This window comes from Sebastes umbrosus, chromosome 16 (genome assembly GCF_015220745.1).
Source record: "Sebastes umbrosus isolate fSebUmb1 chromosome 16, fSebUmb1.pri, whole genome shotgun sequence".
Classification (NCBI taxonomy): domain Eukaryota; kingdom Metazoa; phylum Chordata; class Actinopteri; order Perciformes; family Sebastidae; genus Sebastes; species Sebastes umbrosus.
The window spans coordinates 21,612,772-21,640,091 of NC_051284.1; the positions used below are offsets into that span (position 1 = coordinate 21,612,772).

General features: G+C 43.4%; 1 protein-coding gene across 3 annotated transcripts in view; it reads right to left on the reverse strand.

The window, feature by feature from the left end:
• Positions 1 to 25,997, reverse strand: part of grin3ba (glutamate receptor, ionotropic, N-methyl-D-aspartate 3Ba) — a 91,150-nt gene extending 65,153 nt beyond the window's left edge. For all 3 annotated transcript variants that reach the window (XR_005203581.1, XM_037746598.1, XM_037746599.1), the window contains exon 1: positions 24,673 to 25,997. Coding sequence is in view for 2 of the 3 variants with exons in the window: in XM_037746598.1 (XP_037602526.1) it covers positions 24,673 to 25,260 (588 nt within the window). In the remaining variant the exon portion in view is untranslated. The remainder of the gene's footprint in view (positions 1 to 24,672) is intronic.
• Positions 25,998 to 27,320: the final 1,323 nt, after the last annotated feature.

Consider the following 27,320-nt stretch of genomic DNA (forward strand, 5'->3'; position numbering starts at 1 on the left):
CAGTCCTGGGCACGGAATGTGATTCTTTCTAGTAATAATTCATCAATAGAACATCTCTTGCTTATACTATATCGTAGCCAGGATGTAAAAGCCTACAGTGTCTAGAACATTTCTTTTTTTCCCCCTCCTGTCTCTCTGCCCCTCCTCCTCTTCCTCCTGCTTCCTTCTCCCGGCTGGCATACCCTGCACCGGTCTGATAACGTGATTTCACACAAAAGTGAAATCCTCCTCGTGTCTGATGTGTGCATCTCTCACTCAATCCCCCATCCTCCACCCCACAACATCTCACCCCTTCCTCTTTCTTCACCCCCACCTGACATTTGTAGAGCAGCTGCGGTGGCATTAGCATGTCAGTTTGGGATGTCACAGTGAGGACATTTTCTCACCAGTTAATAAACTCGTGACAATACCGGTGTTACTGATTACAGCGGACATTTTACAAGAAAATATGATGCTCATAAGCGCTGACTTTGGTCTTTAACGTTGGATGGCCGTGTGTCTGGCCTCTCTAGTCGAGCTTTCACTGTGAGTCCGCAGGTTTCAACTCGGCACCGCTGTGCTCCGCACGACGATTGCCTCATTATGAGTTTAAATCCGAAATATTGCCAAATAGATGCTTTTGCTATTTGCTTTGACACCAAATCCTCTGCCATTGTTATGTCTGTCAACTCTCTCTCTCTCGTCCCGTGTGTGAAATCTTTGCTGAGACTCCCTAAGGAACAGATACTTTCAGTTAATAGCATCTGTCGTCCGGCTCTGTACTGATAAAAACGGCACTGAAAATGACCTTAAGGGGCGCCAGTAGCTCAGTCCGTGGAGACTTGGCTTGGTAACCGGAGGGTCGCCGGGTTTAAGTCCCAGAACGGACCAAGTACAGACAGTGGATTGGTAGCTGGAGAGGTGCCAGTTCGCCTCCTGGGCACTGCCAAGGTGCCATTGAGCAAGGCACCGGACCTCCAAACTGCTCCGCTGTATAGGAGCTGCCCACTGCTCCTAATACTAGAATGGGTTAAATGCACAGATTAAATTTCATTGTGTGCTGTGTGTAATACAATGTGTTACAATAAAAGTGGATTTACATTTACATTAAACTGGTTTTATTTCTATCAAAGAAAAAAAAAAGATGGTGGGGGCGGTGGGCAAGTGATGTAATCGGCGAACACCATGTGACACCGGTAACACCGACTGCCGCGGCAAGCCTAAGGTCGGTGTGTGCGAGTGTGTGAGAGAGAAAAGGTGGAGAAGAAATCAATGTCCCCGTGGGTGTGTCCCCGTGTTTAAGTAAGACTGAAAGAGGAGGGAGTGCCATTGGCGGGTATACGCATGTGTCTCAGAGGTAAATGGGAGCTTTGAAGGGTAGTGTAGCATTTGGGAGTACTTTTAATATCAGATTAGGCATCTGACAGATGAGGGAGAGAGAGAGTGTGTGTGTGTGTCTGTGTGTGGAAAACTGCACCCTTAAGAGAGATACAGAGTGAATGATTTCTTGAAAGATAGCCAAGAGATAAAATGACATTTACGGATCAGAACTTCACACGTCTTCCATTCTCGAACATCAGGCAGCCTGTCCTTTCCCTGGGACCGATCTGTCACCTCGGCTGGGCCCCTGAGCTTGGGGGAAAAAAACATGCAGATGGAAATGGTGTGCTCTCAAGTAGTTCCTGCTTTTTTTTTCCTGACTTACAGCAAAGCAGAAGTATTTTTGTCCCCGCAAAGAACCATTTCAGAAAAGTTTCTTTCTTTTCAACTGGAAATTTTTCCAGGGAATATCAACCAACCATGCACCGGCTTTGTCATATTCACCCTGCTTCACATTCACAGTTTGGCACTTTCACACCGGTCTTCTTCCATCTTCCACCACTTTGCTTAAAAAAGCACCTTATACTGTACTCTCCTCACATTTTCCCAGCAGCAACCATAACATCCCAACCTGCTTCTTTCTCCGACCTTTAGGCTTCTACAGCCACTTCTTTACGGAAAGCATGGGCAAATCAATTCACATTGGACTTTAATGGTACTTGGACTGATATGGGATTCTTTCAGAGGGTGTGAAAGGTTTTGAATGAAATATGAGAACACCAGCACATGGAGTTACTGTAGGGGAGAACTACAGGGAGCATAATCCATTCCAACCATTTTCTGCTTGAGAGGTGATGTGACCAACTTGCTCGTCGTAAAACATACAAACTGTGTGCATGACGCTACATACAGTATGAGAGGAAGCAAAGGCATAACAGGGCTTTGGCTGCACCAACAAAAGCCCCTCTACTGGCTGATCTGACGCCATTTTTGGACACATTTTAAATTGATCAAGACTGCAGCATGTTAACAGTCTCCCCCCTTCAATTTTTTTTGTATAACTCGGTGAGTAGGATCCAATCAGAAGCCCAGTTTTCTACTTCGAAACTACTGTATAACAGCCCACAGACATTTGTGGCGACAGATCTCATGATGTTTTAGGGAACAACAACAACAACTGACCTACTGCTGCACTGTGTGGTTTGCTAGCTGCACAGTGGAGAACAGGAGGGACCTGCAGCGGGTGGTGAGGATGGCGGAAAAAGTGATTGGGACCACATTACCCCCCCCTCAGTGACCTATACACTGGTCGGCTCTGTAAGAAAGCCAGCTGTATTTCCAAAGACCCCACCCACCCTGGACATGTAATGTTTGGAGATACAGGACAATTAAACCACACACAAACAGACTACGAAACAGCTTTTACCCACAGGCTGTCAAGTGTGTAGAACCCCCCCCCCCAAAGGCTGAGGACACCAGCTGCTGAACCATAATTTGCACTTATTTATTGTTCTACTTGTGACTGAATGTTTTAATGTTTGTTTTTCACTGCAAAGAGCTGCTAAACTGTTTTTCGTTGTTTTCAATGACAATGACAATGACAATAAAGTATATCTATCTATCTATCTAACAATAGGTGTGGATTTATAAGATTATACTTTAGTTTGTGTCATATTTTGGTGCGCAAATCTAAAAATCTCATGATTTGAATTTCTTTTTTTAGTAAGTATGTCCTTTGCTCGCCATTTTTTCCCCACCTGTTTGCCGTTAGACTAGTTTCACTTGCCCTTAAAGTCCGAGTGAAACGGAAGTTAGAATGTCTTTAGCGTCTGTACTGTGAGTATTCCCAAGTAAAATGGAATATTTGAGCGGTGTACAATTACGAGAGGGATTTAAGTCAAATCCTTTGCATTTCATTGGACCGCTCAAAAGCGGGCAGGCTTCGAATGTTGTCGCTAAAAGTTGCAGATTGATTGATGAATGGATGTCATGATATTATTGGTTGGTACTAGCTTACGTAAGCACACGTCATATTTTGTTTTACAGGAAGAAAAGATGATTGGAATTTGTTATAAAAATACAAAGAAATTGATTTTTTTTGTGATTATTTTCCATATATTGTTAAATATGTGCACAATATGACCGGGGATGTGATCTAAAGGGGTTAAAAACAAATGTTTCATTTAATCTCGACTATAGACCTTTTCATTGCCATTCTGTTGCTAAGGTAACAGCTTTGGTCCAAGTTTACTTCCTGTCAGCTACTGCATTAATAAACATTGCATCAGCATGCTAATATGCTCACAATGACGATGCTAACATGGTGATGTTTAGCAGGTTTGATGTGTACCATGTTCTCTCCATTTCAGTTTGCTAATTAGCATTAAATACAAAGTACAGCTGATATCCTGATGGGGATGTCATTAGTTTTGCAGGTATTTGGCAACAAACCAAACTTCTGGGCAAATTCAAATTTTTTATGTAAATATGCTCGAGGAAAATTCAGGTCATCACATCCTGAGGGGGGCATGAATGTTTGTACCAAAATTCGTGGCAATCCAACCAATAGTTGTGACGATATTTCACTCAAAAACCTCCGTCAACCTCATGGTCGTGGAGGATGGATATCAGGGGATCACGAAAGTCGATAGTATTCAACCTCTGGGGATCATGACAAAATTGAATGGCAATCCATCCAACATTTGTTGAGATATTTCAGTCTGGACCAAAGTAGTCATGGGCAGACAGACGGACATTGCCATCCCTAGAGCCAAGCTGCTAGCATGGCCCATAAATAGAAGATCAATGAACTGATCAATTTATCTTCAGCCAAAAGCAGGAAGTCGGCTCAGATTTACTGAAGTTTTGAGTCCTTCTCCAAAGTAGTTATGAAACATTACAGACCATGCAGGAGAGAGAGAGAGATGTGTGTTTCTTTATTCATGCCAAAACAGAACAATGCAGAAAGCAATATCATTCATCAATCCAGCAATCATGATAGAGAATTTCTGCCTAAGTGAACTTCTGGCGGTCGGGTTTTACAAGCCAGTGAGAAGGTGGCAGCCGACTAAAAATAGCCCTGCAGCAGGGTCTCGTAAATGGGAAGGAGAAACAGTAAAGGGGAACGAAAAGAAAAACACGCGCGCACGGCCAAGTGGTGATTTCATTTCCCTACCTGTCATAACGCGGCTAAATAACTCTGGTCAGGGTATTACACGCGCCGGGCTCGCTGGCTCCGAACAGCAATCCCATGCAGGTGGGAAATGAGTAGGAGGAGAAAGAGAGAGGGGAGAAGGAAAGCGATAAGAGGGAGAGAGAGAGGGAGAGGGTGAGAGAAACAAAAATGGAGAGTAGGGGAGATTGATAGAGCAAGAAGTCGAGGGTGGAGAAAGGGGTTGTGAAAAAAAAGAAAGCATGAGGAAATGGACAGGAACCGGAGAGAGATGGAGAAACAGAGAGGGGAGAGGACACGTCTTAATGAGAAAAAGAAGGATTGCAATGGGACAAGGGATAGGAACGGCTGAAGGAACAGGAGGCGGTCCTGCTGTGTGCGCTCTTTGATGAGCACACACACAAACACACCTACACACACACACTCAGAGTATCCCAGTGAGGTCGACGCTGGCAGATGGAATTACACACTCCTATAACTCTGTAACTGTCCTGAAACACACACAAAGGTGACAGTTGACTTTCTGAAGCGAGGGGTTCTCTGGGCAAGGTTACATCCTCGGCAAGTTTACACCCTCCTATCTCTCACACCGAAAGAGAGAGAGATGGAGAAACAGAGAGAACTAGAAATAGAAATACTCTTTTAGTGATTCCAATCTGCACCATATTGCACAGTATGTGACAAACTGCAGTGGTCTCCTGCCAAGGGAAAGATAGAGACTGTGTGTGTGTGTGAGAGAGAGTGGAGGGAGGTGGAGGATAAAAGGTGTGGGAGGGGATACAGGAGGGAGAAAGAGAGAGAGAGAGGCTGCACAGCGAGAGACAATGACCAGGAGAAAAATGTTTTTGTATTTGTGCCAGAGCAAAGCCCCGACAGGACACTGTTTGCTAATAAATGACGACATTAGAGTGACAGTCATTAAAATCCCGGGCACATAATGGGCAGCGCAGGTATTATTATCCTTAAAGGTATCCCAGCCTTCCAGCCAGGATGAAGAGTGCATGATCTGAGTATATTTAGGCTTCAAGGACACTTGATTGAAGTCATAAAAATGAAAGATGACTTGTTGGAACGGAGTCACTGCGGAATCTCTCCCTCAACTTCCCATCCCCTCCCCTCTCCCTTTCTCCTCTTTTTCCCCCTCTCTCTCCTCTGCGGACGCTTTATCCTGCCAAAACAGTGCCTCCTTCGTCCCTAACCCACAGAGGTAGAGGCAGGGATAATTGAAAAAGTTCTCACGCTGGGAGTTCAGTAAAGCCGATAAGGGGGGGAAGAAGTTGGATGTTAGCTGCACAGCAAAAATGTGTTCGGTCGGCGAGAGGGGAGACGGAGGAGGAAACGGAAGAAGAGAGGCGTTTTTTTGTCCTGAGTGAAAAAAAAAAGAGCAGTAAATGGAGAGTTTGTGTGTGGTAACGGGGGTGAGGGAGGGGAGACGGGGAGAGAATGAAAGCTTTATTTTATCTACTTTAGCCATCGCTACTGTCCACTGGCTCGGAGTATAATACCCACTTATGCAAATACATCCACATCTCTGCTCCCCTGATACTGTGGAAGCCCTAACAACATTTTAACCAAGTGTGTTTTTGTGTGGGCTTGATGTGCGCTCGGCTTAATGCACCACCCGGGTCCGTGTGTGTGTGTGTGTGTGTGCAGGAAAGTGCTGTGCCAGGAAAGACGCCAGCATCCCCACCCCTCTCTCTCTCTCTCTGCCCATCCCTCCAGCCATCCATCCACGCCTTGCTCCCCTTTATCCCTCATTCCCTCTCCCTGCGGACATCCCGCTCGCTCCCCGTCCCCTTCTTTTTCCCTCCCATCTTTCTTCCCAACCTCCCCTGCCCTGTCCCCCCCCTCCCCCCCACTCCCTCCTTCTGCTGCCTTTTGTCTTTTCACGGCCACCTCAAATGGCTACAGATCAATCAAAGGCACTCAACGGAGTTTGTTAGCGAGCCACTGTTGTGAGAGAATGAAGCCATGCACCCAGGGGTCTGCCGCCCTCATAATTAAATAGCTGGAGGACTGAATGCTTTCCTCCCGAGGACCTCCTGCACTCTGCGCTGACAATCTACCTCAGAGCGATTTGTGCCGCTGCAGAACTAATCACTTAGGCTTGTGCAATCTCGGGCATGCTTACAGAGAGACAACCGGCAATATTGTTTGTTTTTTGGAAAATATCCTCTGTTAATAAATGCCTCTCGGAGAAGCAGCTGATGTTGATTTGAAAGCGGGGTTAACCCACTGGTGGTCCTGGAGAACGGAGGAAGGTATGCTGATGAAATCAACAGTCAATGGGATGGACAGGTCCAAGTCCGGGAGCTGTCAATCACAACCTGATTTACTTGAAGCAGGAAAATAAGTTGTGTGTGCTGCGATCAATATCTCATCCTGTAAGTGCCAGCGAGGAATTACAACTGACCAGCACTCCTTCATAGTCTACAGTTTGACCTGTGTATAGTACACTCACACGTACAAGCAGGCTGTCTGTTGATGTACAACTGGACCACGTCCGAAATACAGGCCTGCATGTTTTAAATCCCTTATGGATTATATTTAGATTTTGCTTTCAACAATATTGACTAAGTTGTAGATGTAGTTAGAAATAACTTAAAGCTCCAACTCAAATGACCATGTGAAAGGTGTCGCTAGAACAGAGCTTTTTAGCCTCTTTTAGCTCATCGTTTTGGCTTTCTGTTGCAGCAAGAAAGGTCTGACAAACCAACTGTATGCTATTTGTCCAGCACCAAACAGCAGACAGTCAAAGTACGCAACTAGCTGGTGAACAAAGTGGAGCATCTAGCTGCTAAAGAGACACTTATTTGTCTCAGGAGTTGGTGGAGACCAAAACAGACCAAAAAGAAGAGTGAATATTGGACTTTCATTTGTCAGGTGGCCAGAAACACGACTCCAGATGAATGTTGCTCAGTGTCTGCTGGATGTGGAAGTAAGAGACTGTTGGCAAACACGTCTACCATGACAACTTTATACTATGAGATGAGAATATGTCAAAAAAAATGTATTGTGTTGTGTATCTGCTGTTATAAAAACTAGAGGTAGACCGATTGATCTGTTTGGCCGATTGATTGGCACCAATAGGACGTTTTACAAACTTTCGTTATCGGCGGAACTGGGCTTTGATAATGGCCGATGGCTGCACAGCCGCCACCAGTCACGCAGGGACATATATCACCGTTTTGCATGGACGCACCGTACACAAAGTCAAGGTAGAGGGGGAGAAAAAAGTTATCTCTTGAATACATAACGCAGCATTATCAGCTCTTTGTCCCAGATACAAGACAGGCAGACAGGGAGGAAAAGAAATGATTCAACTGTTACTTACTTACTTACCAATTTGGCTTTCTCTCTTCACGGGGAATATGCACAAACATGAATGGTTTATAAGAGGCAGAGGAAGTGGCATTTAACAATGTACGAGATGCGCAACAGAAGTAATCCTGGCTAGTTATACTGTAAGCCACAGAACAGCGCATTGACCATTGCGAATGATGTAATCCACCAAATCACATTTCATTATATTCTTATAAATGATTAAATTAGGAGTGACACAAAAATGATTTAATAAAAACGGCGGATGCAAAAGTAGCCAACTAGGCTGCAGAAGTAAAGAAGATATCAGCCAGTCAGCCTGCTCCAAACTATCGTTATTAACGGCCTTTAAAAATCCACTATCAGCCCAACTCTAATAAAAACTACATCCAAAGAACTTCAAAGTTCGGATGTGATACAATATCTGTTCAATGAATCAAAGTATTTCACCAACTTGGACCCAAATCCATCCTCTTGCACAACAGATGGAAGACAGGACTGGAATGTACACACTTCTAAAAACACACACACAGACCACACAAAGTATTTTTCACATCCAACATTATGACAAAAGACACACATGCCCACAAACAGTAACGCTGGCAGAGCACCGCCGCTGCTGGGAAAGCCTTGGCAGTGGACTGGTAGCCCAGCTCTGCTCTAGTCAGGACGGTCTGATTGAGACTGACAAAGAACGGACAGAGAACTGGAATGGAGCGACTGGGCACGTCCTGGTTTATCAGGCATCCTTTAACCAGAGCTGACAGGGGCTGCCAATGAATGCTGCAACTCTAATACGCTGCCATTTTGAAAATTAGCACCATTAAACAAAGTCTGGGAGTGACTGCCGCTAGAATGTCCAAAACAATGATAGCTGTATTTTGTTTTTGCCAAAGAACAAACAAACCGAAAACATAAATCACACTAGAACTGGAGAAGCATGTACACTAGTGGCCGGATGAGAGGAAGTCCTCCGTCTCCCAGTTGACTAACACGTAAAACCCCACTATTTATTCAGCTGGAGCAAAAAATGTGACAGAAATTCAAAGCATGAAATATTATTTGTAACGCTTATAATCTCTCATGGAAAATGTAACCTAATTTTTTTTCACTGCCAGCTGGAGAGCTGTGGGATGAGTATTCAACATTTGAGCTAGCTCATCCCAGAGGAATAAGTGTATAATGCCTTATATAACCTCAGCACAACAACACTGTTTCAAAGTGGTTTAGTATTTTGGCAACTTTGGAAATTTATGTACAGTGATGTTGATGTGCTTTCAATGTAGTGAGTCCACAGGAACCACAGGTGGTCATTTGAGTGGGTCCCCAATAACATTTGTGTTTTTTTTAGTGTTAAACTTGTGTTTGATGTGTTTATAATTCTGGTTATATTCATGTATGTTGAAAATGTATCTGAAAATTAAACAAATAAAATCCCAAATCTCAAAACTTTAGATCAATATCTTTTTTTAAGAATAACTATATTTATATTCAAATCATCATTTTGTAATAAATAGAATGATATCTTTTTTTTCAGAAACTAAAAGAACATTTAACAGTGTGACTCAATCCAGATAAATTTAAATAAGCTACTGACTTAATTTAATAGCTCAACATTTCGAGAAATCTGCTTATTCTCTTTCTTTATGAGAAGAGTTTTTACATTCCTCTTTTGCTCATTAAGACTGAATAACACGGTATCGTCTTGGGTTAGATTTACATACGCAGACGGTACGGAAATGACGGCCACTAGTGAGAATATTTTTTCAACACGGTGCGTCCTCTGCATCATCAACATGAGTGAATACATCATCGATAAGAGGCCACGTGAGTTTATTTACCAATACCAAGTTTGTAGCCGTGATTGTTGATATGAAATCTGTGCGGTGAGGATTGATTGAGACTATGAATACGGGATTCATACGGTCATAAATGGGGACCGGTCAGCGAGGTTTCTTTTGGCAACACGGATTTGTTGTTCACAATGTAACATTATAAGGGAAAAAAAAAGGGTGCGTCACCTGGATGTGTTGAGACTGAGTTTAAGTCCTGCCTTCTTCCGTTACGTGGTGATGTCACAAAGTAACGCATTTGCATAATACCTGCCTGGCGGCTAGTTTTGCACACCCTCAAACAAAGCTAGTTAGAGTGGAGCTTGAGCGGAATCTGAAGAGTTTGGTTTGGTTGACTAATCATAACAATAGTGGGCCCAGCTTGCAATCAGAGCAGACTGGACTTTTCAGTGGGGCGGTCAGGAGCTCAATCAGAGTGTTTCAGACAGAGGGTGAAAAGAGGTGCTGCAGCACAGCCGCTATGAGAAAAGTAAAGTGTTTTTGGAACATTAAAACACGTAAACATGTTATAGTAAAAACCCAAAATACAAGTATGAACATAATAAATGAACATAATAGGTCCTCTTTAATGCATCAGAGACACAGGACGCATAACTAGCAACATCACTGGATTTATATTTAAAGATAGTCAATAATATTCCAGCATGGTGAACCTTTTGGAAATGGACAGAGGTGTGAGTTTTATTCCCTTGTATTGGACTTTTCTCTACATCCAAATATGCAAAGATGCATTCGTTGAGGCCTGAAAAACTTTAGTTTCATACTTTCTTCACAAAGCTCAGTATTGAAATGGATGGAAAAAAATATTTTTAGACACTGTGCTGAAAGCCTTTTCTTGATGTAGACAGCTGGGTGAAGAAAGCCACGTGGGTGAGACTAACAGTGCAGCAGTTTCTTTCTATGGTTCTAATGCCTGTTACATTATCACCAGCTGTAAGGCAACCAATCTTACATAAGAACTTCTATTGTTAAAGTAAAGTACAGATTGTAATCCACTCAGTCTGGCGGTATTTCGACCAAAATTGAGATATCTCTTCCTTAGGTCAATTTTATACCTGACAACTCTCTCTCAGCAGCGAGCAGCGTGAAAAAGATATCTCCGTCCAACCGCTTTGCCCAGCTGTCCCGCTTGAAAAGGACCTTTCAACCAAACCATTCCACCTGAATGCCTCAAGGCCAGTCCACTCTGCCAGAATGTCATGACTGAAAAAAAAATAGAATAAACCGCAAAAACGGAGCCTGACATACCCTCGTGTTAGTCCACTCAACTGCTCATGAACAGGAAAAATAAACAAACAGAACCACCCAGACGTTTTAACTAAAATATTCTGCTTGACCGTTCCCTTTCCCTCAATTAAAAAATCCTCACTACTCTGTTTTCCTCGCCTGAGGTAGCTCAGAGCTTATTGATTCTGCTCAATTCTGCACTGTTTCCTGCTGCAACAGCGTCTTTACATACACCAGAAACACAACATTCATGTTTCTCATCCAATATTGTATCGACAACCCAAGAACTTAAGTTGGGGAGTTCAATACAGACTAGACTGGCTGGCATTCAGCCATAAAGATATCACACTCCCCTTTGAGACAAAAAGTTATTTGTTTCTGTTCCTTGCTATTTGTCAGAGATGTCGTCTTCTTTCCAAATAGTACAAATCTTGGTCAAAGAATAAATCCTCCAAAAGTGTTATAAATAATTGTAATTTTACAGTGTTTTCCGGCTCTACTTTTAAAAAAAAAAAAAGCAGAGCGAATGGGGAATAGATGCAAGATATATGCATGCTACTGACCTGAATTATAGTGAAATATTGCTCCGCTCTGTTGCGTGACTTGGCAGGAGATAAGTGCGACAGGGAAGCTGCTTTAGCGCTATCTGGAGGACGGTCTGTCCTCTGTATGAAGGGCAATGAGGAAGGAAAATTGATCACATCCCATTTCCACCCTTTATTTCTCCGTCTCTGTCTTTCTTTTTCCTCTTTGTGTCACTACACCCTTAAGCTCTCATTTATTGTCTCCTTGCCTAATTCACCCATCCATTGCCTTCAATCCTCTCCCCTTCAAAATCTCTTCCCCCCTGCTACCCTGTGTCTCGCGGTGGCTCTTCATCGGTTGCGCCATGTCTCCTTCAAGCCCATAAAAAGTGTTTATGTGGTAGATGTTGTGCATATGAATATCAGTTTGTCTTGATGTTTCCCCTGCACCAGCAGCCAGCCTGGGATATCACTCAGGATTTATCAGTCGTTCCGCTCTGCTCTGCTTTATGGAGGCAGCGCGAACACAGAGGTCAATAGAGAAAGACAGTGGGGGGGGTGACAGAGAGAGTGGGAAAAAAAGAGAGACAGACAAAGACAGTGAGAGGAAGAGAGATAGAGAGACAGACAGTAGGAGTAAAAGAGAGAGACAGAACCGAAACAAGACTTCCCAACAAATGACAACCCCTCGTGTGTATGATGGATGCTCCCGGATACAATCTCACTGAGCGTGCGTATCCATGCATGTGTGGGGTAGAGCTGTCTGTCATGTCTGAGTGTGTGCAAGCGTGTATTTCATTGGGTTTTACATACAGGTCCAAGTGTGTGATTGCATCTACAGCAATATGTCTATGTAGTATATGGCAGTTACAGGAGATCACAGGTGTGTTATGTGTTTCTGCATTGTGCAGTGTGCATTTATCCGTGTGGGAAAGTGTGTGAAGTGTTTTTCAGTAAAGCAGGTAGTTATATTTTTTGGTGTTGTTGGCCATCGCAAATAAACATCTAAACATAAATCTAAATATCATAGCTAAGGAGACGTTCCTTATAACACCAGAACTTGCCTGAGAATCATCACGTCTTTAAGTTTTCTTCAGTATCACAGTAATCCACTGATAGTTGTCTGTACATCTAGAGGTGTATTGCAAACAGGGACTGCTAACAGCTCATTCGGCATGACTTTTAAATGGTGTCGGTTTGCAAAAATGTAAATAAATATAGGCTAAAGAAACGGGGCTTTAGTTGTAGTCCACATAGCTAACTAGCTGACTCCATGGCAACATTACTGTATGCATCCTGATTACATCTTCCAAAGCACTATTGGAAATATATTGTATGTATTGTATTGAGCATGATTACCTCCCAAATGAAAGTAAGTAAGACAAAGTATAATAATAATAAGAGTGAAAAAAAATTAATATTCACCAACCATGACAGAGACACTGGTATTGTTTTCACCTTGTGTGTCATCATGGCACAGTGTGGTACTTGAGACACCTACTGTAGCGGGAACTATAACAGAAGAGATTTTGAGTATTTTGTGGTCCAATTTTGTCACCGCGTTGGAATCACAACCGTGCAAGAAGCAGTCAGGAAACTTTACAGGTGTGTAGTTGAGATCAAGGCAGGGAGGGGTGGCTGTAGTTCAGTGGGTAGAGCAGGTTGTCCTTTAACCACAAGGTTGGCAGTTCAATCCCCTTCTCCTACTGTCCACATGTCTACGTGTCCTTGAATGTGACACTGAACTCCAAGTTGCTCCAAAATGTTTAGGATGGGTTAAATGTAGAGGTCAAATTTCATGTATGTACATGTATGTATATGACAAATCTAATAAAAGTTGAAGTTATTTTTTAAATGAAGGCTGAGTTTGAAGATGGGTGTGGTCCGAGAAAGGAGGGGGTAGGATGTGGTGTGATCCCATCACAAGATGGTCTCTAGTCATTTTTGTTCCTGTTGCACTATCAATATTTCTTTTACATTACAGTACACAGAGGGTGTTTGTCTGCAGGGGGGCTACAATGTCAAACTTCAAAACCCCTGCTGTATTAATGATCGGAGGCTACACAATATGACGGTCATCAGTCAGCAGCACACTATGGAGGTTGACAGCGTGTCTCTGAGCAAAGCAAAGTTCTCTTTGAAACGCCCATCTGGAAGCTCAAGGCTAAGACACCGTTTCCACAAATATATCAAAAATAGTTTGATCCTCTTTTTAAAAAAAAGGAGAGCTCCAATAGCTGTAGTGGGCCTATACATTTATGCTTACTCAGACAAAAAGTGAGGACTTTGACTTCAAACGAAGTGATCATATTTAATATTTGAAGTCTGTGATCCATGGGCATCAGCAGTCACCTGGTTTATTCCTTGGTGAGGTGCAAGCCTTCTTCGCTTCACTACTCCACTTTCTTAGTTTGGGGAATTTTCACCCTTAAGTCTCTTCAACTCTTTAGCCTTAAAAAGGTTGCCTGCTCTGTATGTTTCGGTTCATTGCCCCGGTGCATTTGTCGTAAAAGCCGGCATTCATTGCAACAAGATGGTGATTATTTCATTTCAATTCCAACGAGCTGGAGCGGAGCGAAATGGGCGAAATGGCCGCGTTTCTACACATGTAACTCATGTAAACGATGTAACGATGTGTGCGAGCGCCACCGGTGCACTGATGTGTGTCTCCTTACAGACAGCCTTTCCTCTGCGGGCAGGTGGTGTTGATGCCCATCCAGATGGACTCTAAATCATCCCTGTTTTCTTGCCAACTCCCTACATAAATATCCCAGAAGGAACACAGAAGTTACCTTGGGGTCTATCATCTTTCAATCCCCCTGTCTGCGCCTCAGCCCGCCTCTCGAATAACTTCATCTCTGACAGCTTGACGCTCCATCACATTTTTTTTGTCACCTCCTGGTTCCCCTTTTTCGCTTCTTTTATCTCTTACTATAGCTTTGCTCGCTTTACTTTGCTGTCTATTTCTCAGTTTTTAATCTTCCCTTTTCTCAACTCGTCTGAGTTGCTCACTCTGTCTCTCTAAGCCCGCTTCGTTCTGTAGCTCTATCCCTTGCTTACTCTTCATCCTTTGTTACTTTCATTTCCCCTTTCTGGTCGTTTTTCCCGACTCTCTCGTCGTCACCCCCTGGGTGTTTGGCTAACCTGTCGCTTTGGCACTCGTTCAGCCGTGTCCCACAGCCATCTGTCAGCATCTGTTTAATCTCACATCAGCACATGTCTCTCTCACCTTCTCTCACCTGTCTTGCCTCCTGTCTGCCTCTCCCGTCTGCTCGTCTTTCACCTGTGACCTATGGGAGCTTCTATAGGACCCTGTATATATGTGTGTGTGTGTGTTGTCTCCGAGTCTGCCCTTATCACAGACGCCCACCTGGCCCAGATTCCCGGTGTTCTGCCTCAGTTGCCACCTAAGGTAACACAATAAAACACATTTCCATACACACACATACACACAGACAACTGCTGCACAGCATTGGTTCTATGGAAGGGAAAGATGAGAGTAACTTTAGGAGGATGTGGAAAGTTTCAAAGTGTGTCAACATGTGTCTTATTATCTGTGTGTTTTGAATAAGTTTGCATCAGACAAAATGTGTCTGTGTGTGTGTTCACTTATCTGTATGGGGCGTGCGCATGAAGGTGTGAGGGTGTTTTTCAATCACAGATAGCTCGGAGTTATCACTCACTAATCCTCTAATGAACCGGCACAGTTTAGATAAAACTGCCTCCATCAAACTCCTCAATGGAAGAGAAAGCACAAGGCCCAGACCTGCTGTCATCCCTCCCTGCATTCCCTCAATACCCTCATCCCCTCCCTTCTTCCCTTCCTGCAACCTTCTATTATCTATCCCTTCCTCTGTTTCATAACCTTCTTCCTAGATGATTTCTTCCTTCCTTGATCCCTCCTTCCATTCTTCTCCTTTCTCATTTAATCACCACATAATTCATTCCCTACCTAATTCGTCCCGCTATTCCTTCCTTCCCATGTCCATATCTTTCTTCATTTTGCTCTCCTTTCCTACTATCTGATCCCCCTTTTTTTCCCTTTCCCATTCCTGACTCCCTCCATCTTTTTCCTTTCCTGCCTTTATCCCTTCCTTCGCTTATTTTACTACTGACTTAGGGGCTGATCACACCGAGACGCGTGGCTAGAAACGCGTTGTCCGCAAAATCATTGTTTTCTTATGCCGTGCGCTCTTCTCTTCTTTTGCGCATCACATTTCTTTGCAATTTTTAGACGCATAAAAAATGAAATATTCTCAACTTTTCAGCACCAGTCTTGTCACTACATATAGTACTCCTGCTGAGCAGATCGTTACGAACAACAGATTTTCTTTAGACGCGCCCCTACTCTCCGGGACAGGCTCATGCATTCGTATCTTCCAGCATAACACAGATAAAACCTATAAACAAAGTGATTTCATTAACCGTAATACTACCTATGTCATATAACGCCTGTCTTGTCTATATGCCATCAGAGTCAGGAATCGCGCTTACCCACTTTAGTGAGAATCACAATGCTAATGATTCCTTGTTGCACATAGAGGGCATTGAACATACTAAACCGTTGGTCAAGGTGTGTGATGGGTTACAAAAACTTGACTTTTTGGATCCATCGATTGGATGCTTTAAAGTATCCTGGTCTTAACAAGGATATAGACTTTATATGCATTCAGTAAATAAGTAAAATGTATATATTTTTTCTTCTCTCCGTATAGGCTCCAATGTTTTATTTACAGCCTATGAAGACCTACAGTGGTCGAAACATGTTGGCTTTGTTAATGATTTAGCCACTATAATAAAGGCTTTAATATATTTCCTTACTCGTTGCCACTTGTTTTAGTATTTTGGAGTGCCTGGATTGCCTTCCTGTCTAGCAAGTAAGCTGTTGGACTGTGAGAGAGCTACAAAGTATGTGAGAGGGAAGTGGGAATTCATTTGATAGTTTCATGTAGGCTACTGCCTTTGAGAGAGAGAGAGAGAGAGAGAGAGAGAGAGAGAGAGAGAGAGAGAGGGAGAGAGAGAGAGAGAGAGATCACATTTTCCCGTTAATCACATTTAATCGCCCGGTTGCAAGCATGCAGCCCCGCTCAACAGGCGCCCTGCTGTTTTGCCCGACAGTCTTTGCCAAGGCGTTTTTGAAGCGGCCAGGCCTGTAGCGACGCGTCTCGGTGTGATCAACCGCTTACTCCTCCCTTTCTCCCTTAATCCCTCATTCCCTTTTTTACCTTCTTTGCTTCTTGTCACGTAATTCCTTAATTTCCTCCTTGATTCTGCCTTTCCCTGCTCCCCACACACCCGATTCCTATGTTTTGTCCTTGAGCCCTTCTTCCCTATTTTTCCACTTCCTTAGTTTCCCCCTTTCTTACTTGTGCCCTCATTCCATCGTTCCCTGCTACTGTCTTTAATCCCCCTCTTTCTTTCTCTATCCCGACTGTATATAAGAAGTGGAAGTAGTCACCGTGGCGTCACCCATTGGTTTGTGGACTGCCATTTTGAAGCTTCAAGTTCGGCGGCGAAAGACGAAAGTGCGGAGAACTTCCAGATCGGACAATACCGTGGCAGCGACCTGTCAATCACAAGGTAGCCACGCGCTAAGGCATACCCTGCTTTATGGTCTATGTGACTCTAAATGGGACCATAATCTACTAAATGAACATCATGCTGTATTGAAGAAGACTTGAAACTAGCGATTGAGACCATAAACTCATGTTTACAATGTTTACTGAGGTAATAAATCAAGTGAGAAGTAGGCTCATTTTCTCATAGACTTCTATACAATCAGATTTATTTTTGCAACCAGAGGAGTCGCCCCCTGCTGGCTGTTAGAAAGAATGCAAGTTTAGGGCACTTCTTCACCTTTCAGACCCTCCTCACCCCATTCTGCAACTGATTTTTTTCCTGTCCTTCCTCGTTACCTTATACCCAACTGCTGGATTCCTCCTATTTTCCGTTGATCTGTCTTTCCCTTTTTCCCTAACACCCTATCCCCCCTTTCCTCCCTGATCCCTCCTTTTAGCATTCCCTACCAACTGATTCCTTCTCTCTTCCTTAATCCCTCATTCCATGATCCCTACATACCTCCCTCAATCCCTCTATATAAACTCTCTATAATGACAACCACATCTCCCTCTCTCCCCTAATAAATCCATTCTGCCTCTATCCATCACTGGTCTGCTTAATTTTTTTTATTATTATTATTTAGAAATATCGTACTGTTGTCGAGTCACTGGAAAAACATTTGTTTCACCGGAGGCAACAACACAAGCCAAACATTGGAACACAAACTCAAATGCCACACTGAGCAGCTCAAACAAGGCTTTTGGGTAACACATACTCCGCTGTCTCTGCTCTGCTCAATTAATCTGGCTCAGTCAAGACGGCGCTGAACTGTCATCATAACACTAATAAAGAAAAAGCTCTGAGCTGTTTGCATTAAGTGGCCTGCTTGTCTCGAAACTGTCACTTTGCCTGCGGCTCTGGCTCGGCGCAAGTTTTGTCCCCCCTCATTCCACTCGTTTATCCCACTGTGGCCGGGGCACAAATCCCCTCATCATCTCAAAGAAAACACTGAAGGCTGTATGGCCTTGTAAAGCCTCATTAGGCTTAATAACCTTTAGTGAGCACAGAGCCGACAACTGTGTGAGTGTGAAGCACGTATATATGAAGGTATACATTTGTGAATGCATGTGCTTCTCTGCATACGTGCGTGCATGGATGTGTGTGCGTGTGCAGCGTGCGTGTCCTTTGAGAGCGGGGCTAGCTCAGAGCCACAATGCGTCTTATTCAGCAGGGTCCCTGGATTAAAATGTAATTTCATTCAAAGTCGCAAATTGGGTTTTTTACTGTACTAATCTTCATTTTACTAAGCAGAACGAGGTATGTCATTAAAAAAAAAAAAAAGAAGTGACTTAATGAAAGAATGCAGGATGGATAGATTGCAGAGGGGGGAAAGCAGTTCCCCACCAGGACAATAAAGGTTATTCAGAATCATAAAAACTGTAAAATATGCATGAATAATACACTACATGACTGTATTTGAGTGTGTATTGTAGTGATTATAGTTAAGGGAGAGGGCTAATGACAATGGCATCAACATTTGCAGTTAAGGCTTTTCAGCTAATGCTGTGATTCAGAAGGACTTAAATTGCAGCAGCACAATAAGCTAAATTACATCATTACTAATACAGTAGCACAGTAACAAGTGCAAAGAGGTCAGAGCAACAGGATTAAAATAAATATGCTTTTGTATTTATAATGTACAGGGGTTGTTAAAAAAACAAGGCAGGTAGAAACTAGACTGTGAAATATGAATAAAATGCTCTTCTCTTTTGTAGGGAGTATTCTAATATAATATTTAATGTGGAAATAATGGAGCTAGTTGAGCTACAAAGAGAGAAAGAAACATGAACGGTATTGAGAATCAGACTCTGTGAAATATAATCCTGTACATTCATTGTGCTTTATGGATGAATTCGCAGCCAAAAAGGTGTAAGCGGGGAGTAAAGTGACGGCTTCTACTGTGAAGAATGACAAATAATGAATTCACACCATACCATCCCTCTCACCTAATCACATTCAGGAATCAGCAAAAACCATTTCCTTCAGCTCTCCCTGGCTAATACATTTCCGGAATAGAAATCATGATCCACAAAATAATTTCTGTGATATTATCAGTGAATGTCAGAGAATTGTTTGGTTAATAAAAAAAAATAAAAAAAAAAGGCCCGGCTGCATTAGAACCGGATTGAATAGATGTTCTTTTTCAATTAAATCTGTTTGCAAATGCGCAGACAAATTATTTTATTCCATAATGACTATGCTACTACAAACACGTCCTGGTAGGATACCAATTTTAAAACCCAGATCGTTTATTTTTTTTTGGGTTAATTAAGGTTATTTCTGAATTTCTTCCCTTAAACATTAATTTCATTTCTTACCCTTGTTCCGTGAGAAGCTTGATGAACAAATCACCTGCCCAAATGCCCATAATGGCCCTGATGGGAATTAGAAGGCCATTTCCTTTTTCATTCCCCTCCTCCCTCTGTCCCTCTCTCCTCCTCTTTCCTTTCCTCCCATCATCCCTGCCATAGATGAACGGTAGAGATTTACAGTTAGGGGTCACACACTGGTTCTAATTAGCTTAAGTAGGTTGGGAGGAATAAGCACTTCCTTTGCTGAGACGCATCACCAAGTCCCACAGCTCTGTCTGACTAAGCAGAGAGAGGAGGAACGCAGGCAGACGACCGACCTCTGTCTCCGTCTGCCTCTCTGTCCCTCTGTCTGTCTGCGTCCTTTAGCGTCTCCACCGGTGCTGAGATTTCACCCGTATTGCAACACGGGAATATTTGAAAATAGCAAACTTTTGTGATAATTAAAAGAAAGTCACTCGTCAAGTACATAATGATGACAACCCTTCAGCGGCGGTTTTGGCTGAACTCAAAGGTATAGTGTGGGAAAACATCTATCATCACAACCTCCAAGAAAATGTCACGCATGCTGCATGACGCCCCTCATCGTGGCTGCGCCAAGAGTCTCAATACTTTGTCTTCAGATGAAGACGTGATATATGGCAAAAAGTAGCTGACACTAAAGAAAGACATTACAGAGCCAAATATTAATTAATTCTTCAGCAATCTCGGAAGCCATCGGATATTGGTCTGATGACTGATAAAGCTTTGGTTATGCTTTCCGCAAGGACGGCCATACCGACGTGAGCTGATGTGGAATCGTGACGAGGAAACGTTTGGATCTTTTCTACTCCGTGCGGGTTTCACTTCGCGGCAAACGGACAGTCTCAAAGCTCCTCAAAGTTCTCCATTTCCGCTGCCCATCCGCGACCGTGTAGTTAGAAAAATTTGGATGTGCAGGGACAGGCGAAAACTTGCAGCACGCAACCCACGCAAAGGGAAATGCCTGATGGTGTGACGTCGCTTTGGCCGTGTGGACACTCACAACCCTCGCGGACGCTGCAATCATAAATGAAGCATGAGCCTCTGGGGTCAAGGGGTTATATTTCTGGGGTTCCAGAGTAGCCAGGGATATCTGGGCCAAGTCTGAATAGCAACTTTGAGATGCGAGACTGGAGTTGGAGTTGAGAGACCGGATTGTTTCACCAGTAGAAGTTTACAAGCTAACTTTAAACCAATAATAAGCTCAATCATTGTCAGACGATAGCCGATGGGTTCTGAGATTGCATTTGGGCCAATGCGTTCCACCTCTTTACATGCATTCAACCAAATCCTGCTCGTACGTGATTGGTCGATATTACTCAGACTACAAATAGGGGTGTAAGAAAATATTGAAAATATCGAATATTGCAATATTGTGTTTTGTGATACTATATCGGTACTCAAAATACTTGATTATTAATTGATAGTTTACATGCAAAAATGAACTGTCAGTACTTTATTTAATTTGCAAAGAGATGTGTCCTCTCAAAGTAGTGCTATGATGTTGGATGTTACAGTGATTAAATGCAAATGCAGATCCCACTGTTTTGATTGCATTAAAAAGTCAACAGATTTTATGGATATGGTGATGTGTTCTTTATACTATAATACTCTCACTTTCATCTCTCATCCAAGTTGTGTATACTATAATAGTTTTCCTAAAATTAGATTAAAGAATATATCGTAACCCTTGTATCATGATACGTGTCATACCGCCAGATTCTTGCCAATACACAGCCCTAACTACAAAAGTAAACCAGAACTCTTCCGATATCACAACCCTGTCCCGTTGCCTACAGATTCTGCATATGAATGCAGAATCTGTTGATAGAGATTAATTCTTGAGAGACTCTGCTCTTTTCTCATGGGCATGTTCTTTGACCTTGAGGACGTCTATTTAGTCTGCGAGAGAAACACACTCAACAAGTCACCTTTCATTTTTTGGGGGGTATTTTAAAAATGTGTGTAAAATCTACTTGACAGCATGGAAGGAAGCATAGCAAGTGTCTCCTGCTGCATGTGCAAGTGTCTCTTTCTTTCGGTGTACCGCTCTCTGATGTCCAGAGAAGGGATCTGTTCAACAGAAAAAAACATGGGCTCAATTCCCAATGCCCTGCAGAAATATCTCCACAATTTCAAAAAACTCCAGGGAGAAGACTCTTCTTCCAGAGACAAACATAAAAAAAAAATCCTCTATTTGGATCAATCTGTGACGGATCCGGCAATTTTTTTGGCAGAGGTGTTTGTTTAGTGTCTGCGTTCCTCCAGCCCTCCTTCCCCCTCTCAGGAGTACTCCTCCTTCACGGATGCTAAAATGTAAATAGCATTTTTAATTAGAATGATATCTTTTGTTTGTGTGTTTAGCTATCAGCAGAGAAACCAGAGGACCGTTTCCTGTTTGTACAGGGTAACAATTTGCCTCCCTGTTGACCCAGCCCACTCGTCACTGCCCTCTCTGTGTGTGTTTGAGAACCCGTCCCACCTCCTACCAGCCTCCTTTTAGCTTATTTTTCCCTGTCTATGGAGGTACACCCTGGAGTGTGAGAGAGAGAACAATGCATTACAATCCTTCACAATCCTTCACTGTGGCCACGTACTGAAAACCAAACTGTTCGAGGGCTGCAAATAATGATTTTTGCCGCTTTCGACAAAGCAATCACGTGAGAAATTGATCAGTTGTTGACTGACGAAAATGTCAGAAAATAGTGAAAAATACCCCTCGGAAGGGGATGTTTTCAAATCGGAAAAATATCAACTTTGCAAGGATATAAAATGGCAAAAAGCTGCAATTTTTTTAGAGGACCTATTGTGCTTTTTTCCCCTTTCCTTTAGTGCAATACATTTTTTTTTGTTACAAAGTCCACGCCAAAGGGAGTTACTCTCCTCCACAGAAACACTGCTCCTGAACTGCCTGAGACACCTTGCTTGAAGTCCCGCCTTTTCTTCCGTAACTAATTAACACATTTGCATAACACCTGCCTAGCGGCTAGTTTGACACGCCCTCAAACAAAGCTAGTCAGAGCGAAGTCCGAAGAGTTTGGTTCGATTGACCAATCACAACAGCCAGGGCCAGCTGACCAATCAGAGTAGCGCTTCAGACATAGGATGAAAAGTGGTGCTGCAGCACAGCCGGTATTAGAAAAATAAAGCGTTTTTGAACATTACAGTATGTAAACATGTTCCAGTAGAAACCTTAAATTACAAGTATGCACCTGAAAATGAGCATTATAGGTCCCCTTTAAATATGAGACGATGGAAACAGACAAAGTTTGCCATTTTTGCTTAATAAAGGACGAATAAAGGACAGTTTCAGCACTATACTCTTTACCCAAGCAACAGCATACACTGTTACAAAAACAGAAAGGGAGCATTATTGATATTTTATATTATGCAAATCAAGTTTCTTATTCCTATTTATTATATTTTTGGTTCTAAACAGCTGGTTTTTCTGCAGTTCATTCCCTTAAAGATCACTCGTCCTTGGTCACATGCTGTACACTGTGACATCTTCAACTCATTTCTAATTCTGAGTGTCTGCCCCCTAGTCTTTTATATCCTCATCGTAGCTGCCCTGTTTTCTCTCCACGGCTTACAAACAGATGTTGCTGCTGCTGCCAGACACCTAGAACATGTCACCTTCTATGAAGCACGAAAGACCAGCCCCGACACCGAGGCAAAAGAAAAACAGATTTCATGAATTCAATATGAGGCTGAAGCACTTTTCTGCAGCATAAACAACAAAGCTAACCAACAAACTGGAATCAATTTATATGAAAATGCGGAAATTATTGCTAAAAACATTGAAAAGGAGAAAAAGGGTGATGGTTGTTTCTGCTTGGCACACTTCTAAAGAAACTGAAAGGCCTCCCACAGCTCCCTCCATCCCGGCCCACCCCTTCCTCTCTCCTCCCTCCTCTCTCTCTTTCCTTCTGCTCTCCCCTGCTTATCTCCTCGCATTGCCGACACATTCGTCAAGTGGTGTGACTTCTCATTCATGCAAGCTTTATTGAAATCGAATAAGCAATCCATTGTTGACAAAGAGACGCGACAGGACAAAGATTTCAGACTTAAACTATAGATCTTTCCCTCCCTCCCTTTCTCTCTCCTCCCTGTCTCCCTAATGCCTCCTCCTCTTAGTTCAGCCTGTGTGTTAAAGTGTGTGTGTGTGCGTGTGTGTGTGTGTGTAGTGTTGGACCTGTGTGAAAGTTGAAGTCCTCTTTATGTGCCTTTCTGTGAGTGTGTGTGTTTGTGTGTGCTTGTGATGCAGTTGGCTGCTCAGTTGGATAGAGGCGGATATGACTGAGGCTGGATTGACTGACTGGCAAGCAGCTCGACTGCTGCTGGGAATACTAACATGACACACACTCGCACACACACACACACGCACGTTTATTGCTTACCTACAAATTTACACACACACACACAAACACACATATGTGTGACCACGCACAAAATGGCACGAGCAGCCGGCACCGCACCTCTCCACAGCATCCATCTATCAGCACCTCAACTGTTTGAGTGATTCGATCTGAAAGGTGCCAAAACACGGCCGTCTTCAATCATACATGCACACACTCTCCCATTGCAGGCGCACACACAATACACACACTCACACAGAGTCTGTTAACACACACACACACACATACACAAGAAGAGAGCTTAAAGAGAGAGGGGAAAAAAAAGAGCATTTCACTTTAAACCTCTGCAGCTGGAGGGCTTGACTGTTCAGTCCAATACCGAGGCAGAGAGCCGGCACGTATTAAACATGCATGTGAAGGGGCCTGCAGGTTCACCAGCAAGCAAAAGCTCAGCTCAGATCAATCAGAACATCACACTTTGGCTTGAAGAAGACATTTTAGTGGGTGCAATTTAACAGCTGGAGACACTAAACGCTCCTTTTAATCTACTATTCCAATTATCCGTATTATATTTGTACTCACTAATTGCATTATTCTAATTATTCTCGAGAATAATTAATCTCATTATGCCCTGTTACAATTACCTTTCCCTTACACACTACTCCTTTTTGCCTTCGGCGTGACTTAATATGTGGCATGGTGAGATGAGTTTTTGCAGCAGCTCAGCTCAGACACAGAAATCCTTGCCCACAGGCATAACGAGAAAGGTTCATCCAGTGAGTGTCAACTCTGTGATAAAAGGTCCAAATGAAAATATGTTTGGCCCAGAGGTTTGCTGCTGATTAAAGTTCACAGTGCATAAAGAAACAATGACATATGTCCCATAATAACCTTTTTTTCCCCCCTGTTCCTTTAACTGCTACAGGTGCATCACACAAAAAAAACACTATCCATCCTTTTTTTTTTTACCTTAGTCACAAGAGGCTCTGTGTCCTCCAGGATGGAGATGAAGGGGATCTCCAGGAAAGAGGAGAGGAACTCCACCTGGATGAGCTCCTCTCTGGAGCGTGGGAAGGCGAGTACTGCAGAAACCCCCCTGACCACCAGGTCCTGGCAGGCGCTCCGGGAGAGGGACTCCGGGTCTCCTCCTGCGGGTGATCGAGCCACCATCTCCAGGCTCAGGTTGTAGGGCAGCAGAGGAAGAGGAGGTGCTGCTTGGGAGGCTGTGGTGGTGGTGGAAGAGGACGAAGAGGAGTCTGCTGCTGCTGCTGCCCCTGAGGAGCTCTGGTGCCGGAGGCTAGCCAGGGCGCGGTTGAGCGCGTTTTGTATCCGTGCCGGCTGGCGGGTCGGCAGGAGCGCACCGAGGCGCACGGTGTGTCCGATCCGGGCGAGGAGGAGGTGGCACGGCTGCGGGTGAGGGAGGCAGGAGGAGGAGGAGGAGGGCTCCGGAGAGGAGGAAGAGGAGAAGACGGTTAAGAGAAGCAGGAGAAGTCTGGTGGAGGAGAGGAAGAGGAGATGAGGTCTCCAGTAGGTCCAGAGTCCAGAGAGAGACACCATGCTGCAGCGACGACACACAACAACAGAGGAGGACTGGGCTGTGCTCGGCGGGAGATGGAGATGGCATAGCTTCTCCTCTTTTTCTCTCCCGGCTCCACCGCTTCTTTTTCCTCGGACTTGATGGTTCTTTTTTTTTCCTTTCACCTCCTTTTTTTATCCTTCTATCTTGATGCGCACTGATTTTGTCGGCGTTTTTTGGACGTTTCGGATCTCACCTCTTCAAAGTTTTGGGTAAAAAAAAAAGACGCGCCGGTTGGTGGAGATGGAGAGGAGAGATGGAGAGGAGAGATGAAGAGGCGCGCACAGCTTAGAGCGGTCGCCCCGCTTCTGTCAGTCTCTGCTGGAGGAAGGCGCACCAGCTGTGAGAGTGTGTGTGTGTGTGTGTGTATGTGTGTGAGGGTGTGTGTGTGTGTGTCTGCCGGCCAATAATCTAACCTCTCACGGAGGATGCCTCTTGTTGAATTTTAATGAAAAATGCATCGGGTAACATTTCCTTCCTTGCTTCCTTCCTTCCGCCTCTTCTTCAGGTCCTGGAGAGAATTTTTGCACATAATGTGTTTTTTTCATTCAGAATTGAAGCTATACAAGCAATCAAAGATGTGTCCTTGTGACTTGTCTTATGAATCTTGTATAAAAAAAAAAAGACAATCCAAAAGAGAAATTTTGGACCAGAGCTTCCTCCTCTATTTCTACACTTTAGTAAACTCTAAATAAATAATAAACTCACTTTCCCTCCAGGGCTGTCCTCCAGCAAAGAATTTTTTTTTTTTTTTCTTGACTAATTGATTAGTTTAATCAACAGAGATCTGTAAAACTAAAGTTTCTCCACAAAGAATCACACCACTTTAAATCTGGTGTTTACCAGAGATGTGCTCATAATTTATTAGTCTTTCTAAGTCATTAAGCATGAGAAAGCATAAACTACAATTACCCACCTCAAGGTTTTTTATACCTGGAGTTGCCAGTTAGGTTGCACGTTTACATCCATGTCTGTTCAAAAATCTCATCACTTCATCATTTTTAAACATTTGTGTGAAATTGTCATAATAAGCATTTGAATTCTCAACTCGGTCTCAACATTACACGGACATACCGCGTGTCATGAGTACGCATTTGAGCCATTTTCCTGTGTCATTTGTACGCCATGCAGCAAACACCCACAGTTAGGTTTAGGCAATAAAACCACTTGGTTAGGGTAAGGGAAAACGTTATGGTTGGACTTAAAATATGTATGTAAACTAAGTAAAATAGATACGGAAACAACGTAACTCAATTACGAATTCAGAAATGGCAATAAAAAAACGTGACAAACATCACTGATGTAACTTACAAAAAAAAACAACGGTCTCGATTACGGGTCTCCTGGTTAAAAGTTTGGTGTTTGTTGGGCCCATCCACCTCCCGTTCACCTCCCCACCCGCCCACTATATGTGGTCTTTCTTGCTTTTTATACTACGTCACTAACTCTGGCCGTAGCATTTATACACGGATGCGTTTACACTGCAGTCAGTACAGGATGCATGGTCGAGAAATGACATGCGGAAACCAAGAAAGGCGTACTTATTGCACGCGATTGCGCATTATCGTGGCATTTATACGCCTTTTTCGTGCGAACGGCCTGGAATTCTTGAGTTATGGCCAAAAACACGTTTTGTGAGGTCACAGTGACTTTTGACCACCAAAATCGAATCAGTTGATCTTTAAGGCTAAGTGGACGTTTGTGCCGAATTTGAAGAAATTCACTCAGGCCGTTCCTGAGATATCGCTTTCACGAGAATGGAATAGAGGTGAGGTCACAGTGACCTTGACCTTTGACCTTTGACCACCAAATGCTAATCAGTTTATCCTTGAATCCAAGTCAAAATTCCCTCCAGGCGTTCCTGAGATATTGCTTTCACGAGAATGGACCAAACGGATGTATATACGTACGTACGGACAACCCCAAAACATAAAGCCATGGCTATCGCCGCCACAGAGGCTTAAAAATGACTAATCATCTAAAGAACTCTTAGTCGCCTACGACCAAAAAACGATCAATTAGTCGACTAATCGACTAAGTG